The sequence below is a fragment of the Leopardus geoffroyi genome, chromosome A3 (genome assembly GCF_018350155.1).
Source record: "Leopardus geoffroyi isolate Oge1 chromosome A3, O.geoffroyi_Oge1_pat1.0, whole genome shotgun sequence".
NCBI lineage: Eukaryota > Metazoa > Chordata > Mammalia > Carnivora > Felidae > Leopardus > Leopardus geoffroyi.
The window spans coordinates 24,632,617-24,653,185 of NC_059336.1; the positions used below are offsets into that span (position 1 = coordinate 24,632,617).

Genomic DNA, 20,569 nt, shown 5'->3' on the forward strand with positions numbered 1-20,569 from the left:
CTAAAAAAGAATAACAACAACAACAACAACAACAACAACAACAAAAAGGTGAAATAATGAACAACTTAATCAGATAACCTGAAAGCAAGGTTATGAGTTCTAGTATGTCCTTCTCCGGCCATATGTAACATAACACACTCTTACAGAGTTCACATCTTAAGAGATGTGTCACATGGTCAGTGGATAAATGCCAATACACTCTGGTAAAGAAAGAAAATCTTTGTAAACATTAATGCTTGAAATTACTTGAAATTTAAATATTACAAATACATAATCCTCAACCCCAAAGGACCATTTTCTTCTTCGGCTACAAATGAGTAATTAGAGAAATATATAAATCCCCAAAGAGTCATTTATAAACAGTACTCAGAATCACTGGATGGCTGACAATAACCTTGTATTTCTAACTCAAAGAGAATTAAATACAAAACATGGTATATTTGTATATACCATGGGAGTTGGGGAGCAGGAAGAACAAGCTGTCAGATGAGTAAAAAGAAAGAATTCCAGTTTGGAAGTCGACAAGCCTAGATCTGTATAGAAGACTTCTTAAATTTCTATTTCCAATGACCACATTGGTGGAGACAGAGAAGTTTGGCTAGATAAAAGGAAATCATTTGGAAAAAGGAGTCAACCATTGGTAAGAGAGAAGCAAAAGCCATAGTGACTCTATGCAGGGTTAATGGGTATGTTCTGGTTTAAATGTATAATAAAGCGAAGATAATATATGGTCTCTCAGAGGAAGATTTGGTTAAAACCTTTCTCCTTTAGTAAGATAAAAGCAAATAACAGACTGCTTTTCAAACAAAAATTATTAATAGAAAAAAATATACAAGTAAAATAAGGAAAGTGAACCCCATATGTCCAGCATGAAGATTCAACAACTATCAAGACTTTGCCAAATTTTCTTTTTATCCCTCTCTTCTTTGCTGAATCATTGAGTCATTTTACCCCTATGTCTTTCTAAAATTTGTGGACATCTTACATACCATAATATTTTTATCACACCTAACAAAGAATTTATGTTAATTTTATTTTCTAATACCCAATCACTAATTAAGTCCTCACATTACATTTGGCCGAATCTCTTAAGTCTTGATTTATAGCAGTTCCCCCTACTGTTTTTTTTTTTTTTCTCCTTGTCATTGACTTATTACAGAAACTGGGTTAACTGTCAAAGTTTTAAAGCATATGAGATACTCTATTTCTGATTTAATAGCTCTTGGAAGACAGACCTGTCAAGAATTGGCCTTGCTCCTCCAGACAGACACAATTATGAAAAGGGGTGAGCGCAGAGAGGCCAGGAAGAAACACCATAAAAGGTCTGAACCCTGGTTATGGAACATGTCTGAAAAGTCTGGCATATGACAAACTATTTTGATAACTTTCTAAGACCCTAGCCCATTCCACTGGCTCTCTCTGGTTAAATAAGTTGGGGACATACATATTGAAACCACAGGCCAGGAAGAGCCATTATACAATGTTCCATCATCAATCATTTCCATTCTGAGGTTAAAAATACTAGGTGTAGGGGCATGCCTGGCTGGCTTAGTCAGTAGAGCGTGTGACTCTTGATCTTGGGGTAATGAGTTGGGTGTGCAGCCTACTTTTAAAAAAAATGCAGGGGCGCCTGGGTGGCGCAGTCGGTTAAGCGTCCGACTTCAGCCAGGTCACGATCTCGCGGTCCGTGAGTTCGAGCACCGCGTCAGGCTCTGGGCTGATGGCTCAGAGCCTGGAGCCTGTTTCGGATTCTGTGTCTCCCTCTCTCTCTGCCCCTCCCCCGTTCATGCTCTGTCTCTCTCTGTCCCAAAAATAAAAAAAAAAAATAAAAATAAATAAAAATAAAAAAAAAAATGCAGAGCGTCTGGGTGGCTCAGTCAGTTGAGATTCTGACTCTTGATTTCAGTTCAGGTCATGATCCCAGGGTCAGGGATTGAGCACCATATTGGGCTCTCCAGTGAGTGTGAAGCCTAGCTAAGATTCTCTCCCCTCCCTGAGACCCCTCCGCTCATACATTCTCTCTCTCTCTCTCTCAAAAAAAAAAAAAAAAAAAAAAAAAAAAAAAAAAAAGAAGCTAGGTGTATGACAGTCTATTGACCTGGAACAAAGGCCATTTAATAAAACAGACTTTCTCAGCAATATGTCACCAACCACCCCACCCTTTTTTTAGTTGATATTAAGAATGTTCAATTCATTCAATTCAGTTACTGCTAGCTATTCAGTTACTGCTAGTTACTGCTAGCTATGTTAAGGGTAACTAAAATAGGCTGTTTAAGTTAGGATTTAAAAGTATTCTGTAACAAGAGGAAAATTTCAGGAAAATGGTCAGATTCTTTTGGATAAGAGGGGGAAAAATGAAAAGAAAAAAAATAGAACATGCACAATGAGGTAAAAGATGCAATTCAAGAAAAGTTCCAAAGACTCCAAGTATCAAACTGGTGAAGTTTACAATGAAGCAATATACATTGTTGGTGTTCTGGAAATATGCTAAATCAGTCTCTAAAAAGAATGTCTTAAAAGATCATGTACTGTTGGGGCACCTGGGTGGCTCATTGGTTGATCATCTGACTCTTGATTTTGGCTCAGGTCATGATCTCACAGTTTTTGTGGGTTCAAGACCTGCATTGGACTCTGAGCTGACAGCCTGGAGTCTGTTTGAAATTCTCCCCCTCTATCTGCCCCTCCCCTGCTCATACTCTCTCTCTCTCCCAAAATAAATAAACTTAAAAAAAAAAAAAAAAAAAAAAAAAAAGAAGTACTGTAAAAGTAAGCTAAAGCACACATTTAAAATGTGGATATGAGGGAAAGAAAAAATGAAAACTAACATTTTTATGCATCTATTATGTCCTAACCATATTAGGAACCTTATTTTACAGAAACCTCAAAAAAACAAAAAAACCCTCTGAAGTATCTTCATACATTAATAGTTAAAGTAAATGAGTCTTGATGAGATTAAGTAACTTACTCAAAGTCATATAGAGAAAGTAACTGTGGAACCAGGATTCGAACCCATTATGTCTGACTCTGAAGCCCATGCTCTTTCCACTGGACACCCATGTGGAAAATAGCTTTATTTATTTATTTATTTATTTATTTATTTATTTTTAATTTTTTTTTTTTCAACGTTTATTTATTTTTGGGACAGAGAGAGACAGAGCATGAACGGGGGAGGGGCAGAGAGAGAGGGAGACACAGAATCGGAAACAGGCTCCAGGCTCTGAGCCATCAGCCCAGAGCCTGACGCGGGGCTCGAACTCACGGACCGCGAGATCGTGACCTGGCTGAAGTCGGACGCTTAACCGACTGCGCCACCCAGGCGCCCCTGGAAAATAGCTTTAAAGAAGGCAGGCAAGCTAGGCATTCAAACCTAGAAGAAATTTGGCCAGGCATACCAAAGGTGATTATAATTTAGAAAGAAAGGAAGATGTAAAACAGTACAGGGGAAAAAAAAAAAAATGAAAAGGGTAAGGTAGACAAAAGACAAATTAATTTCACATCTAAAACCACTGGAGAGAAATACAGTAACAGTTGCCTATAGAAGGTGGAAGGAAAAATTGTCATATGAAATAAAGTATCTTAATCAAAACCAGGTAGCGAAGGGAAGGCTGCTGAAAAAGATGAATTTGTCTGAGCACCTGGGCTACTCAGTCAGTTGGTTAAGCATCTGACTCTTGATTTCAGCTCAGGTCATGATCTCACAGTTCGTGAGATCAAGACTCATGTCGGGCTCTGCGGTGACAGCATGGAGCCTGCTTGGGATTCTCTCTCCCCCTCTCCCTCTGCCCCTGCCCCACTTGTGCTGTCTCTTTCTGTCTCTCTCTCTCTCTTTCTCAAAATAAATAAATAAACATTAAAAAAAAAAAAAAAAAGACGAATTTGTCTCTATCAGTGAATGAAAACTATTATGGTAATGAGATCCAAGAAATAGATAGGAATATGGAGAAAAGAGGGAAAAATAATGCCTACAGAGGACAGGCTTTTACTCTGATGTATTCTAACAGGGATGCTACCAATGTTGGTGAAAGGGAAGAAATGGTAATGGAGCAGGTCAGCTTCTCCTGAACTCTTGGAGAGATTTTCTCCTGTTTAAGTTCTATGTATTACTCAAATAAATCCTTCTTGTTTGGCACACAGAATCAAATTTCTCCAAGAACCATTTTCCTTTCTTCAGAGAAAAGATCTGTAATACTTTATGATTTGAGAGACTATAAAATTCCTAGCATCAAAGACTACACAATAAAATGTTAATACACTTTGGTGAACTTTTTGCTATTATTGCAATATTACTCTAAAGGAAAATATGTAAAACTTAAACCATTTCCAGAAAGGAGATGTTTGCATACCAAAGTTAATACAATTTTGAAACCAGAAAAATATATTTAGAATAATCATACAAGGAATCCAATTTCTTTAGTCTCCTAGAGCACCAATGTATTAGGTTAACTTTATTTTCATATGTTACAAAATGATTCAATTCTGTCATCAGTTCTATATAGCCACTTAACAGTCAAGTGCTCTTAGAGCCAAACCTTCAAATATTCTGATAAGCGAGGCAATATGAAATTTAAAACTGTTTTAATTCTCTTCACACTGCTTGGGTTTATTTTTATTATTCTTTTATCCATGAATTTTAAGTTTTCCTAATTGCTTTTTAGTTTTGATATTAACAAAGCAAAGGACGTTGAATGTCAGAAGTTTCAAAGAGGTAAGAATAGATCACAGGCACAGAATACTCGAGACGAGGTCTAAATATATATTTATCAACAGCAACAACTGGGTGCCATCTTACTTGTCTTTTTAGTACTTAACATTTCATATGAAGAAAAAAAGAAAGGTTAAAATCTAGTACTCTTAAAATTATAGTGTAGCAGGCTGCTTACCCCATAAATGAATCTCTGGTTAAATTGTTGCATTGCTCCTTGAAGCTGACTACGTTGGAGTTGCCACTGTTCATAGTTCCGGACAGATTCCAATGTCGGCCTCTGCCACGTTGTTGTTCTTGTGAAATGGTCAACATAATAAATACGTCCCATGTTGTCAACCCGCCGTTCCCAGCTAAATCAGGACAAAAACAACCTAATTCAACAATTATTTGTGATACAGATATGAACTGAACAGGACTTCATCTTGGCCCTGGTGCAGGATTGGTAAGATTTTACCTTAAACTACTTTTCATTTACCTGAACTCTTTTATTTTATATATATTTTTAATGGTCTTTAAGTGAATATAAAAGGAAGTTTCTAAAAATTTCTCTTAAAAGTTCTTAATATGCACCAGGTTTTAAAAACAACAATGTATATTCAGTGAGTAAGTCTCAAACAGTAATTAAGAAACAAGTTCTCATTTTCTTTCCAATGTTCTTCTGACTGTTGCAATTCTAACAGGGACACAACTTTTTCTATAAGATTACAACTACTGATCATTTCAAATGGGTGCATAGTATTAAGTAAACATTAATACAATAACTTGGTGATTTCTACTTTGTTATTTATGGTTGTTTCTAATATTCTCATATTACAAAAAGTAAAATAATAAATACGTTTAATACACCAATTTTTTTTTCTTCCTTGCATTTACTTCTTAGGATAAATTTCCTGGAGAGGATTACTATAGTGCATTACTATAGTTATAGATACTTCCTGCAAGAGTTGTAACTAATTTATACTACCACTTGCAATGTTATGTGGTCAAGTTTCTCTACAATTTATCAATACTGGATATTATCTGCTAATTTAACAAGTGAAACAATACCTTTCATGTGTGTACTTGAGATTACTAGCAAGATTAAACATGTCCCCAAGTTTGCTACTGACTTCCCTTGAACACAAGTATTTTCTTCCATTTTCTAGAATGTAAATGATAAATGCTTAACATCATGTATCAATATATCCTTTTATTGCCCCAACTATTCTACAATTACTTCACTATTATATACTAATAGACTTTATCTTCATATATATGATAGGGGATATGATTCTTATTCAGTTAAATAATTACTCTTGATGAAACTAATTCTAAAACCCTGTGATTTGAATGAAGTATAGAAAGGAAAACTTGGAAATAGCAAGACCTATAGAATCTTGAGGTCAGAAATGAATGAAAATCAATTCATTGCTCATCATCATGCTCAGTCAATTCTCTCTCTTCTTTCTAGTTGCACCTACCACAACACAAAGAGAATACAGAAAAGGCTGAAAGGAAGAGGAAAAGTAGGGATATAAGGAAGATTTTGTACAGATATCCATAGTTCTAAATAAATACTTTTCTTCTTCCTTAATTCAAGATACTTACCCAGGAGGTAGAGGTTCTGGTCTATCCCACGTTGTTCTTTTTTCAATATGATCTACGTAGTAAACTCGCCCATGCTGGTCCACTCTCTGCTCCCAACTTAAACACAAAATTTCAAAGGCTGCTATAGCACTTGTCTTTGCTTTTTTCTCTTATATGACCACATTAAAGAACTGAGAAAAATAAGTAAGTCAATATATAAAAGAAGATACCAAAAGAATTTATGAATAAAGGCAAGACTGGTATCCTGAGGATGACAAAGTAAGCTTTCTTCTGCAGAAGTATCTGCTCAAGATATTCCTTGTATTTCTTTAAAAAAAAAATTTTTTTTTAACATTTATTTATTTTTGAGACAGAGAGAGAGCATGAACAGGGAGGGTCAAGGAAGAGGGAGACATAGAATCTGAAACAGACTCCAGGCTCTGAGCTGTCAGCACAGAGCCTGACGTGGGGCTCGAAACCACAGACCGCGAGATCATGACCTGAGTTGAAGCCGGACGCTTATCCGACTGAGCCACCCAGGCGCCCCATATTTCTTGTATTTCTAAAGAGGTCTGAGGTAGATGCACTCAGGAGATAAAGTCTATCTCAATCTGATCACGGCATGTGCAAAACTTAGTGGGGAAAAAATGCTTGTAATTAATGTTATGACATCTGAAGAAAGACTGAGCCAAGGGCAAAGTACTATTTGCATTCCAGAAGAACTGAAATCAAAAACTAAGACTTTATCAGATGTGTCTCTGCATAGTTTAACAGACAAAGTCAATCTGGGTATTCTAGTCTCCTTGGTATGTTAATCCCCAAAGTGAGGAAGACAGGAATAAGCCATCACAGCTTAGAAGTACCAATCACTTTAGGGGCACCTCGATGGCTCAGTTGGTTAAGTGTCCAACTCTTGGTTTAGGCTGACAGCACGGAACCTGCTTGGGATTCTTTCTTCCTCTCTCTCTGCCCCTCTCCTGCTTAAGTGTGCACACTCAAAATAAATAAACAAACTTAAAAGGAAAAAAACAAGTACCAATTACTTTGGAGAGTACCAGTTTCTGTATGGTAATCCCTTGCACAAATAACTTTCTAATTTGGGTTCCCGTGTAGGTTTTGCAAAAGGAAAATGGCCCAACTATGCAGACAAATAATACCTGTTTAGCAATTAAAAATTTCATAAGGGTTTATTAATTTATCAGCCAATTAATTTTAATTAGATTCCAAGCTCTGGATTAATGTGAATGTCAGAATGTATATATGTACATAAACTACTAGAGTATTATTAATTTTTAAAATAATTAGTGGAGATTAAAATGGGGTTATGAGTACTAATTTTATCAGTTTCCTAAATTATTTTTTCCATAAGCCATTTATTTATTTACTTTGAAATTTTATTTTTTATTTTTTAAAATTTACATCCAAATTAGTTAGCATATAGTGCAACAGTGATTTCAGGAGTAGATTCCTTAGTGCCCCTTACCTATTTAGCCCATCTCCCCTCCCACAACCCCTCCAGTAACCCTCAGTTTGTTCTCCATATTTATGAGTCTCCTGTTTTGTCCCCCTCCCTGTTGTTATATTATTTTTGTTTCCCTTCCCTTATGTTCATCTGTTTTGTCTCTTAAAGTCCTCATATGTGACTTTATGAGTGAAGTCATATGATATTTGTCTTTCTCTAATTTCACTTAGCATAATACCCTCCAGCTCCATCCACGTAGTTGCAAATGGCAAGATTTCATTCTTTCTGATTGCTGAGTAATACTTCATTGTATAGGTACACCATGTCTTCTTTATCCATTCATCCATTGATGGACATTTGGGCTCTTTCCATACTTTGGCTACTGTTGATAGTGCTGCTATAAACATGGGGGGGGGGGGGTGCATGTGTCCCTTCAAAACAGCACACCTGTATCCCTTGGATAAATGCCTAGTAGTACAATTGCTGGGTAGTAGGGTAGTTCTATTTTTAGTTTGAGGAACCTCCATACTGTTTTCCAGAGTGGCTGCACCAGCTTGTATTCCCATCAGTTTCCTAAATTATTACTACTTTGCCATAATGACTTTATGATGGTCGAAAAGTATTTTAAGAAGTGGGTTTTTTTTTTTCCCTGTCAAAGAGAAAGCAATCTGAATTTGGTGACTATTACTTGGCACTAGTTAACTTTCTACGGTTTAGAATCCTTCAATAAAAAAAATATAATAAAAATAAAAAAGTATGCCCTGGAAATGAGGAGGAGGATGACTGCTAATGTGGTGAGGTTTTTTTGTCCAGTCTGACTCTAGATATAGCCCCCCACCCACCAAAACCAGTTACCACTGTTTGAAGATGCTTTTTTAAAGAATGAAGTTCAGTATTATGTTCCTTATTAATAAGTATATGCAGAAGCCTAAAGCAAACAAATGTTAACAAAAAACAGCTACTTACCCAGGTGGTAGGGGAGCTTGAGGTACAGTATTTAATGGCCTAGGGCCTGAGCCTCCAGATATAGTAAGAGGAATTATTAATCCAGATGTTGCTCCTTCAGATGTATTTGAATTTACATTTGTTGGTGGCAGAGAGCCTGTACTGGATCCATCACTTTCAGAAGTAGCAGATGGTGAACCATTGACAGATGCTATAAAAGATTTGTGGAAAACAACAATCTTTTATTTTTAGAAATCTAAATTCAGGATAGAATTTTAACTTAAAAAAAATTAAAAGGCAGATGACACAGAAAATTTAAGATGTGGACATGTAGGTAAAAGTAACTTAAATAAAATCAACTTTTTAAAATAACTTTTTGGGTTCTATCTACTCCATGTCTCTTTACTAATTATTAAGCACATGCAAATTCTGATTTCCTGATGCCACAGAAATAAAAACTTTTAGAATAGGAAAGCATTGGTATCCCTTGGTGTTATAAATTCATTTAGTAATTTTTCAGATCCTTAAAACTGTCTTTTCTATGAAACCCTGCATATCAAAGACCAATTTTTGATGTTATGACTATTAAGCAATAGCACTGTACATAGTACATCTTCAAGAAATACCTGACAAAACAATTACCGGGAGAAGTCACCAATATTTTGACAAAGTAGTATATGATTTTAAAGACTGAGAATATATTATTAACACAATTTTTACCCCAAACAGGGGAAGATGTATAATTAAAAACAAAGTTTTTAATAAAATGATTTGTAGGGGCACCTGGGTGGCTCAGTCAGTTGAGCATCTGACTTTGGCTCAGGTCATGATCTCGCATTTCATGAGTTCGAGCCCCATATTGGGCTCTGTGCTGACAGCTCAGAGCCTGCAGCCTGCTTCTGATTCTGTGTCTCCCTCTCTCTCTGCCCCTCCCCAACTAATGCTCTGTCTCTCTCTCAAATAAACATTAAAAAGAAAATTATTTGTAGACAACTAATTTACTTTTTAATAATATTTGGTTTAATTTTTTATACATTCCCTGTCCACATACTAGCAGAGGGAAATAATAAATGATTAAAGATTCTATTCTGGCTAATCAGGGAAAATGGATATTCTACCTAGAGCTGTTAACATTTTTACTACACAAAATGTGTTCATTGGTTGTATAATTTTTGCTTCAAAATCTGAATACCATTTAGCATTGTTGGGTTACTCACCATTTACTAATTGTCTTTTTAAAGGATATAATGAGAAAAGCAACCAGATCCCTGACAATATGAATAATGCACATAGGGCTCTCATTTTATTTCTCATTTTCAATAAACCACTTGCCTCAATAGATTTTCCCTAGAGGAAAAACTTATGGAAAAGCATACCTTTGTCTACCTACAGAAAGATCATTCTGGGCCAAAATCTTAAATATAAAAATACCGCTAGAACACCAACCTGAAAGAGTCTCCTGATTCTTATCTGAGGATCAATTCCCAAACAGAACGTTATTTATAATCACAGTACTGACAGTTACATCCCTAGTGTGTGGCTGGAATACACACCTGGTCTACGTGGGGTAGGTGGAGGTGGTCGTGAAGGTCTTGGAGGCCTAGAAGGTTTAAAACCGCCATTTGAGAGTGATGGAGAATTATTCCCATTGACCTTCCTATTTTCACCAGCCCCTGAATCCTCAGGTTCATCTGATCCATTTGGATTTGTTCTGGGTAAGAAGCGGGGAAAGGGAGGGGAAAATGAATGTTCACTGAATTTAATAAAAAACAAGACCAAAACTTAAAATTTCTGGCCAGCCTTATCAAGTACGTGAATAGCCCTTGGGTAGAGTCTTATATGCAACCCTCAGAGCCCACCCAGCAGCAAGAGTAAGGAGTTGCCTAAGGGCAACAGAAACATGTGGGACTCTTCAAAACTATTAGGTATGCTGGTTCAGATTTCAAATTAAGTCTTTGGAGGCCCTGTATAAGCAGGAACAGAGTCAAATTCTCAAAATCCCAATGCCTTAGAAAGGGCACTATTTTATTTCAAGCCCAGATAATGTCACCATAATTTTCCTGGTTTCCATTGGCCCTTAATATTCTTCAGTTTGAGGGTAGGGTTGACTGTTTTATGGCAGAAGAAAGAAGTATACTTATTTTCCAGAGACAAGGTGTTTTCTTTCCATCCCAGAAAACGGTATACAAAATGTTGAAAATTAGTGATTAGAACAGAGGTGTCCATAGACCTTTTTTAAAAGGGAGGTGTTATTTCTTCAAAGCAATGACATAAATTGAAAGAAAGAAAAGAGAGGGGAGGACAGTAATGTCAGATTGAAAGTTTTTACCACTGTCAGCTAAATATACTTGATTACTTTTCCCAGGGAAACCTAGCCATGAATTAGACAGCAGAGCGTTAGTTTAGACAGTTTCAAGAAGCCTCAGCTAAGGCTCTGCTATCTACTATCTGGTAAGCAGCAAACCACTATGCAGTATCAATCCATACTACAGTATTAATTATTCAGAATAAGCCTGAACAAAGTAATATCTAATCAATTCAAGAAATTAATATTGAGAGGCATGACCACATATTAAATCATATTCAAACTATGTTCCCCTAAAGTTTTTTTAATTTTTTAATGTTTATTCATTTCCTGAGAGAGAGAGAGAGAGAGAGAGAGAGAGAGAGAGAGAGACAGTGCAACCAGGGGAGAGGCAGAGAGAGAGGGAGACACAGAGTCCAAAGCAGGCTCCAGGGTCTGAGCTGTCAGCACAGAGCCCGATGCGGGGCTCAAACTCACGAACCGCAAGATCATGACCTGAGAAGTCGGTTGCTTAACCGACTGAGCCACCCAGGTGCCCCTCCCCTAAAGTTCTTTAGGGTTTTTCTACTCAAAGTATGGAACTCAAAATATGGAAAAGAAGCAAAGGCAATACACAGGAGGCTTATTAGAAAAGCACAATCTTGAGGTGCCCAGGTGGCTCAGCTGGTTGGGTGACAGACTCTTGATTTTGGCTCAGGTCATGACCTCATGTCTTGTGGGATCAAGCCCTGCATCGGGCTCATGCTGACAGTGAGGAGCCTGCTTGGGATTCTTTCTCTTCTTTCTTTGCCCCTCTTCATTCTCTCTCTCTCTCAAAATAAATAAACATTTCAAAACCGTTAAAAAAAAAAAAAAAGAAATACACAATCTTGCACTCCTCTCCCAGGAGCCACTATATCAGAACTAGAATTTTAATAAGATCCCCAGGTGATCTGTGTGAATAGTAAGATATGACAAGACTGCCCTGTGGGTGCCTCAAATGCTTATTTTTTTTTTTAATTTTTTTTTTTTAACGTTTATTTATTTTTGAGAGAGAGAGAGACAGAGCACGAATGGGGGAGGGTCAGAGAGAGGGAGACACAGAATCTGAAACAGGCTCCAGACTCTGAGCTGTCAGCACAGAGCCCGACGCAGGGCTCGAACTCACGGACTGTGAGATCATGACCTGAGCCGAGGTCGGCCACTTAACCGACTGAGCCACCCAGGCGCCCCTCAAATGCTTATTTTGAATAAAAGGAACAGCTCAGTAACTGGCAGTCAGCACCTGGTTAGTGTTGACTCCTACAGGAAGGCCAAGTCACCCCAGAATATGAACTGAATACAGGAAGAGTCAGCTTTGACACTGCTCCTCTACCCCTAGGTGCTGAGTTCCAAACCCATTTTTGAGTAGCATACCCCTTTAAGACTCTGAGTATTGCCTCTCCATACGATTTCAACACATTACTAGTTAGTTCTTAAAAATATTAAGAACTAATTAAGGTTCTTAATGCCTTTTAGAAGGTACACAACAAATGGCAGAATGGACCAAAAGTGGGAAATTGAGGTTTCTAGCTCTGGCTCTGCTATTAAGAAGTTATTTGACCAAAAAAAAGGTACTTAAATCTCCATGCACGTCAGTGCTAGTCAAGTTTCAGGTATATGTGAGGAAGGAGAAACATTCGGGACATGAGGTAAATCTGCTATGACAAAGGGGAAATCCAGAAACTGGATTCAAAAATGCAATATCCTGGGGTTGAGGATTAAAATTTTGGAGATTTCAACATCCATGCTGTTTACTCTTCTAACACCTTGGCCTCAGTTTCTCAATATAGTTATCTGACAATCTGGGTAGTAGGATGACTCCTTAAATGTCCTTGATACTTAGAAACTGTTCCTCCTTCCTAGGTCTTAAACTCACAAATCTCTCTACCTACAACGTTCTACTTCTTCTACCTGCCTCCCACCGTATCTTTGATTCAGTCTCATCATGGCCTTTAACCCACTCTACATTCACAGTCCATCAGCTCCCTTCAAGTCCCACTTGGGTTCCATCCCAGGGTACTACTTCTCCTAGTACCTTTCATTCCTTCACTATAGTCCAACATCCCCTAACCCCAAGCAATCTTTTCATTACAACTAATCCTTAATTTACTTTTTCTATTACTATTCTCAGGGGCCAACAAGTAATAATAAATAATGTTCCAGGTGCAAAATCAGGTCTATTTTAGCAGAGTAAATAAACTAGGTAAAATACCAAATTAAAGGAGTAGACTGTTCTATAAAAGGTCCTCATAAATTTCCCACTGTGCCCAATAAAGAAAAGTCTGTAGGGGTGCCTGGGTGGCTCAGTTAGTTAGGCATCTGACTTTGGCTCAGGTCATGATCTCACAGCTTGTGAGTTCGAGCCCTGCATCGGGCTCTGTGCTGATAGCTTGGAGCCTGGAGCCTGCTTCAGATTCTGTATCTCCCTCTCTCTCTCTGCCCCACCCTGGCTTGCTCTCTGTCTCTCAAAACTGAGTAAACATTAAAAAATTAAAAAAAAAAAAAAAAAAAAAGAAAGAAAAGTCTGTAGATTTTCACTACCAATGTCTAATAAGATAAAGTTTTTTCTTCCCTCCTGTTAGTGTATGTGCCGCCAAAGTGAGCACCTTTTTTCCTGTTAAAAAGAAGAAATCACAGCTCAAATCTCCTAGGAGCTAAAAAACTAGAAATGACAGAGGACTATGACAGCCTACGCCACAGGTTCATTGGGATTGGTGTATTAATATTAAAATTAACACTAATAAAAATTAATAGTAATTTGGTAGGGCAAAGGACTTTTACTAGGTGCTGTACAATTAAAGAGACTTAGGCAAAAGACAAAAAGAAATTAAAACTGTTTCTTCAGTCTCCATCTTTTTATACTGGCAGGCATCAGTTTCCTATAGCTTGCTCATTTTAGAGACTGAGACAAAAGCTACAGTTGACCTTATTTAACAACTTCAACTGGACTATACATACTGCTTGGAAATCAACCATTTTCTACATATTAAATCTACTTTTGACCACATTTCCAATCTGTAGATGACTGTCATCCTGCCTCTTCCCTAACATGATGATTATCTGCTATCCCTCAACTGTCTCATCTACCTTAAACTTTCTCTGTTTCAACGGGGAGGTAGGTGCCATGTCCAGCTGAGAAGGTGGCAGAAGCCCCTGAAACAGCCCAAGAAGATGAACAAGGAAGATAAAACACTCAAGCAGAAACAGAAAGAAGAAAAGAAACTCAAGGAACTAAAATCAAAGGCTGCAGGGAAGGGCCTACAGGTGGAATTAAGAAATCTGGAAAGATTTCTAAGCCTGGATGGCTTAGTCAGTTGAGTTCCAACTCCTGATTTTGGCTCAGGTCAATGATCACAGGGTTGTGGGATTGAGCCCCATGTAGGACTCCATGCTCAGCGTGAAGCCTGCTTGAGATCCTTCCCCCTTCCTTCCCTCCCCCCCCCCGCCCCCGACAACCTTCTCCCCTGCTTGAACTCTCTTAAACAAAAAAGGGAAAAAAAGGAAAAAAAGGAAAGAAAGAAACCTGACAAAAAGTAACCTGTTCTTGTGCCTGAGGCAATGGTGTTCCTTAATTCTATTCCTGTTTAAACATCTGAATTCCCTGTCTGTTACAGCATCTATTGCCAACTATAGCTAGGATGAAGTGTTGTCTTAGTTCCTATTGTACATTTAAGAATAAACTTTCATTAAAAAAAGGAAAAATCAATCAAAAAAAATTTCTCTGTGCTCTTATCATCTTCATTTATTTGTTTCCCCTCTTGGGGGAAAAATGTCTCTTCACTACTTCAAGGCTAATTTGTCTTTGTGTTTTTTATTTCAGCCTGTATCTTCTAGGACTTTCCATCATCATTTAACACCTTTCTTCTATCTTCCATCATCTTCCTTCTTCCAGATCTTTTCTCTCGGTTCATAAACACAATCAAACCCCTCAACCTAAAACACTTCCTCAATCCTAACTGCTCTTCAAAAGAGTTCTTTCTTTTTTCCTTCATTATAACTTTTTGTATTTATGCTATTAAAGAACTTAGTATATTTTAGTTTTTCAAAGACTTTCACTTTTCAAAGTGAAAAACAACTTCTAATCATAAAATAAAAATCACCTTCAGTCCTGCCTTCTGGAGATCATTACCATTAAGACATGGAACTATCTCTTGCCAGTCCTATTTCACCGGCTCTGTAAGTAATCATACAATGTTTCCTATCTTGAGCAAATGTTTGTTTTATTACTCATTATATACTGGGCATTTCCCCCAAATTATTAAAAAAACATTTATAATATCTAATGACTATAGAAAATTCTAATACATAGAAATATCATCTAATCATTTTCTTTTCTTTTGGTGGGGGAAGAGGAGGTAATACCTATTTCCTACAGAAAGTCAGAATAGAACACCTGGGTTAAAGTATACAAATATCTTGAAGATATTTTAATATTTAATTTAATATTACTAAAAATATTTTCAAAGATAATAATTAATCTGTTCTCCCATCAGCTAGTTATGAAAATGTCCACTTCACCATAAAGTATTTAAATATTTTGAAGTCTTTACTAATTTGGTAAATAAAAATGTTAATGTTCAACAATATTTCATTTATGAGCCATTAGAGTTTCTTCTTCCATGAATTGTATACATCTTTTATACATTTTTCTGTTATAAGAGAATAGTTCTACTTATTATTTGTAATATCCTTTTATAATCTGAGGATATCAATTTATCGCTTTTCATATTGGTTAAGTATCTGTCATCCGCTTTTAATTCTATATTTGAAAATACACAGAGGAACTAGCTGGGGTTGAAAACAGATTAGAATCCCTTTTTGTGGAGACAAAAGAAGTAAAAGCTAGTCAGGATGAAATTAAAAATACTGTAACTGAGCTGCAATCTTGAATGGATGCCATGGTGGGAAGGATGGATAAAGCAGAGCAGCGAATCAGTGATATGGAGGACAAACTTATGGAGAATAATGAAGCAGAAAAAAAGAGGGAGACTAAGGCAAAAGAGCATGATATAGGAATTAGGGAATTTAGTGACTCATTAAGGAATAACATCGGAATCATAAGAGTCCCAGAAGATGAAGAGAGAGAAAAAGGGGTAGATGGTGTATGTGAGCAAATCATAGTGGAAAACTTTCCTAACTTGGGAAAAGACATAGACATCAAAACCCAGGAGGCACAGAGAACTCCCATTAGATTCAACAAAAACCGACTATCATCAAGGCATATTATAGTCAAATTCACAAAACAGGCAAGGAAAAGAATCATGAAAGCAGCAAAGGAAAAAAAGTACTTAACCTACAAGACAAGACAGATCAGGTTCACAGCAGACCTATCCACAGAAACTTGGCAGCCCAGAAAGGAGTGGTAGGATATATTCAATATGCTGAATCGGGAAAATGTGCAGCCAAGAATTCTTTACCCAGCAAGACTGTCATTCAAAATAGGAGAGATAAAAGTTTCCCAAACAAAAACTAAAGGAGTTCATGACCACTAAACCAGCTCTGCAAGAAATTTTAACAGGGATTCTCTCAGAGTAGTAAAGATTGGGGAAAAAACCCAAAAAACAAAAACAAAAAAAAACCCTAAAAAGACCAAAAGCAACAAAGACTAGGAAGGACCAGCGACCACCACCAGAAACTCTAACTCTACAGGCAACATAATGGCAATAAATTCATACCTTTCATACTCACTCTAAACGTCAATGGACTAAATGCTCCAATCAAAAGACACAGGGTAATAAAATGGAAAAGAAAACAAGATCCATCTATACACTGTTTACAAGAGACCCATTTTAGACCTAAAGACACCTTCAGATTGAAAGTAAGGGTATAGAGAACCGTCTATCATGCTAATGGTCGCCAAAAGAAAGCCGGAGTAGCCATACTTATATCAGACAATCTAGGTTTTAAAATAAAGGCTGTTAACAAGAGATGAAAAAGGGAATTATATCATAATTAAGGGGTCTATCCAACAAAATGTAACAATTGTAAACATTTATGCTCCAAATGTGAAAGCACCCAAATATATACATCAATTAATCACAAACATAAAGAAACTCATTGATAATAATACCATAATAGTAGGGGACTTCAACACCCCACTTACAGCAATGGACAGATCATCTAAATGAAAATCAACAAGGAAACAATGGCTTTGAATGACACCCTGGACTGGATGGACTTAACAGATATATACAGAACATTTCATCCTAAAGCAGCAAAATACACATTCTTCTTGAGTGCACATGGAACATTCTCCAGAATAGATCACATACTGGGACACAAAATGCACAGAAGAGTTTTATATTCCTATATAATCAAATTTATTCAGAAATAAGTTCACTATTCACATTTTCTCCTAAAGGTTTTGTAATTTAATTTTTTTGAACTCAATTTTCTTTTAAATTTTTTAAGTTTATTTATTTTGAGACAGAGACAGCATGAGTGGGGGGAGGGGCAGCGAGAGAGAATCCCACGCTGGTTCCGCGCTGTCAGCACAGAGCCCGATGTGGGGCTCAAACCCATGAAGCCGTGAGATCATGACCTGAGCCAAAACCAAGAGCTGGGTTAACTGACTGAGCCACCCAAGCACCTCTGAACTCAATTTTAAAGTCAACCTGGAATCTACTCTGATCTTGGACAAGATAAAGCTCTAACTTGATTTTTTCTTTTTCCATATATAGCCAGTTTTCCTTGGCTTAATTAGTCTAGTATCCCATTCTCTTCTGCAGTATTTGACAGCATTAAATACTCCATCTTTTAAGTTGGTTTACTTATTTTGGGAGAGTGCGTGTGCAAGGGGGGAAGGGGCAGAGAAAGAGAGGGGCAGAGAGAATTACAAGCAGACTCAGAGCTGTCTGCACAGAGTCCATTGTGAGGCTCTATCTCACGAACTGTGAGATCATGACCTGAGCCAAAATCAAGAGTCAGAAGCTTAACCAACTGAGCCACCCAGGTGCATCAATTACCTCATCTTTTAAAACCATTTTCTCTTAACTTCTTCGAGTTAATCTTGTATGCCCACTTCTAACCATCTCTTCTTCAATTTGTCTTCTTCCTCCCATTCACTAAATATAGGTTCCTATGGTTCTGTTCTGAATTTTTCCCTAGAGTCTCAAATTTTATGATTTCAAAGATCATCTCTAAAACGGTTCCCAAATCCAATCACTTATCCTTGTTGCATTCCCATCCTCTGGTACCAAATTATCAACTAAATGCAGGAGATCTAGAATAACTCTCCAATTGTAAGGCTAGTATTCCTCTCATGGTCTGATTCTATGGTGGCACTGCTATCCTCCCAGGCAACTTGACTTTTCTTCTCTCCTGTTCCTCTTGACACTTAATACCTAAGTCTCACTGATTTCACTTCCACATTCTCTCCCTACTCTTCTACCACCATTGCCCCAGTTCTAACCCTCCTTATCGCTCACTGTATTACTATAACAACTTCCCACATAGGTCTCCCCCACCTTCACTCACCACCAGATAATACAAGCTATACACGATTACCAAATAAAATAAAATACTTTTTCCTATGGAGTTTTGATCATGCCAATGCCCCAAATACTTTTAGAGATCTTCTTCTCCACAGAAGGATTCTATGAGCCTATACAGGCATAACTCAGCAGTATCAGTTCTAGACCACTGCAATAAAGTCAATATTTTTGTTTCCCAGTGCATATAAGTTATGTTTACGCTACACTGCAGTCTATTAAATGTGCAATAGCATTATGTTTAAAAAAAATTTTACTTACCTTAATGTAAAAATACTTTGTTACTAAAAAAATCCTACCCATCATCCACACTGAATGTGATTCAAGTCTTAATCTCCTTGCTAGTGGAGGGTCTTGCCTTGATATTGACGGTTGCCGACTGATCATGGTGGTGGTGGTTGCTGAAGGTTGGGGTGGCTGTGGCAATTTCTTAAGAAAACAATGAAGTCAGCCACAACAACTGATTCTTCCTTTCAGAAAAGATTTCTCTGTAGCAATGCTGTTTGATAGCATTTTACTGAAGTAGAACTTCTTTCAAAATTGGAGTCCATTCTCCTAAAACCTGCTGCTGTTTAATCAATTGAGTTTGTGTAATATTCCAAATCCTTTTTGTCATTTTGACAATCTGCACAGCTTCTTTACTAGGAATAGATTTGATCCTAAGAAACCCCTTTCTTGAACTCATCCATAAGAAACAACTCCTCATCCATTTAAGTTTTGACATGAGATTGCAGCAATTCACTCATATCTTCAGGTTCCACTAATTCTGGCTCTCGCTATTTTTGCCACATCTGCAATTACTTCCTCCACTGAAGTCTCAAACCCCTCAAAGTCATCCATGAGAACTGGAAAAATTTTTTTTCCAACTCCTGATAATGTTGATATTGTGACCTCCTCCCATGAATCACAAATGCTCTTAATGGCATCTAGAATGGTTAATCCTTTCCAGAAAGTTATTACTTTGCCCAGATCCATGAGAGAAATCACTACCTACAGCAATCATAGCCTTAAGAAATGTATTTCTTAAATAATAAAACTTGAGAGACAAAATTATCCCTTGATCCATGGGCTGCAGAATGGATGCTGTATTAGCAGGCATGAAAACCTTAACCTTGTTACACATCAGCATCAGAGCTCTAGGTGACCAGACGCATTGCCAATTAGCAGTAACATTTCCAAGAATCTTTTTTCTGAGTAGTAAGTCTCAACAGGGGGCTTAAAATATTCAATAAACCTTGTAAACAGATGTGCTATCATCCAGGCTTTGTTGTTCTATTTACAGAGCACAGGCAGAGTAGATTTAGCATAATTCTTAAGGGCCCTAGGATTTCTGGAATGGTCACTGAGCACTGGCTTCAACTTAAAGTCAGCAGCTGCAATAGGCCCTAGCAAACCAATCAGCCTATCCTTTGAAGCCAGGCATTAACCTTCTCCTCTCCAGCTATGAAAGTCTTAGATGGCATCTTCTTCCAATATAAGGCTGTTTCATCTACACTGAAAATCTGTTGTTTAGTGTAGCTACCTTCATTAATTAGCTACATCTTCTTGATAACTTGCTGCTTCATCTTATAATGATGTAAACGGAGATTGTTTCCTTCCTTAAACCTCATGAACCAACCACTACTGGCTTCAAACTTTTCTTCTGCAGTTTCCTCACCTCTCTCAGCCTTCACAGAATTGAAGAGAATTAGAGTCTTGCTCTGGATTAGGTTTTGGCTTAAGGGAATGTTGTAGCTGGTTTGATCTATCCAGACCACTGAAACAGTCTCCATATCAACAGTAAGTCTGTTTTGCTTTCTTACCATTTGTGTGTTCACTGAAATAGCACTTTTAATTTCAAGAACTTTTCCTTTGCACTCACAACTTGGCTAGCTGTTTGGCACAAGAAGCCTAGCTTCTGGCCTATCTAGGCTCTCAACATGCTTTCCTCACTAAGATTAATCATTTCTAGCTTTTCATTTCAAGTGAGAGACATGCTATTCTTCCTTTCACTTGAGCACTTAAAGACCACTGTAGGGTTATTAACTGGCCTAATGGTTGTGACTCAGGGAACAAGGAGGCCCAAGGAGAGGGAT

General features: G+C 37.3%; 1 protein-coding gene across 4 annotated transcripts in view; it reads right to left on the reverse strand.

The window, feature by feature from the left end:
* The window catches only part of ITCH (itchy E3 ubiquitin protein ligase), a 142,936-nt gene that overhangs the window by 41,131 nt on the left and 81,236 nt on the right, over positions 1–20,569 (reverse strand). For all 4 annotated transcript variants that reach the window (XM_045443679.1, XM_045443680.1, XM_045443682.1 and 1 more), the window contains 4 exons: positions 10,232–10,389; positions 8,700–8,889; positions 6,293–6,388; positions 4,881–5,055 (listed from right to left, as the gene is read on the reverse strand). In XM_045443679.1, the coding sequence (XP_045299635.1) occupies positions 4,881–5,055; positions 6,293–6,388; positions 8,700–8,889; positions 10,232–10,389 (619 nt within the window). The remainder of the gene's footprint in view (positions 1–4,880; positions 5,056–6,292; positions 6,389–8,699; positions 8,890–10,231; positions 10,390–20,569) is intronic.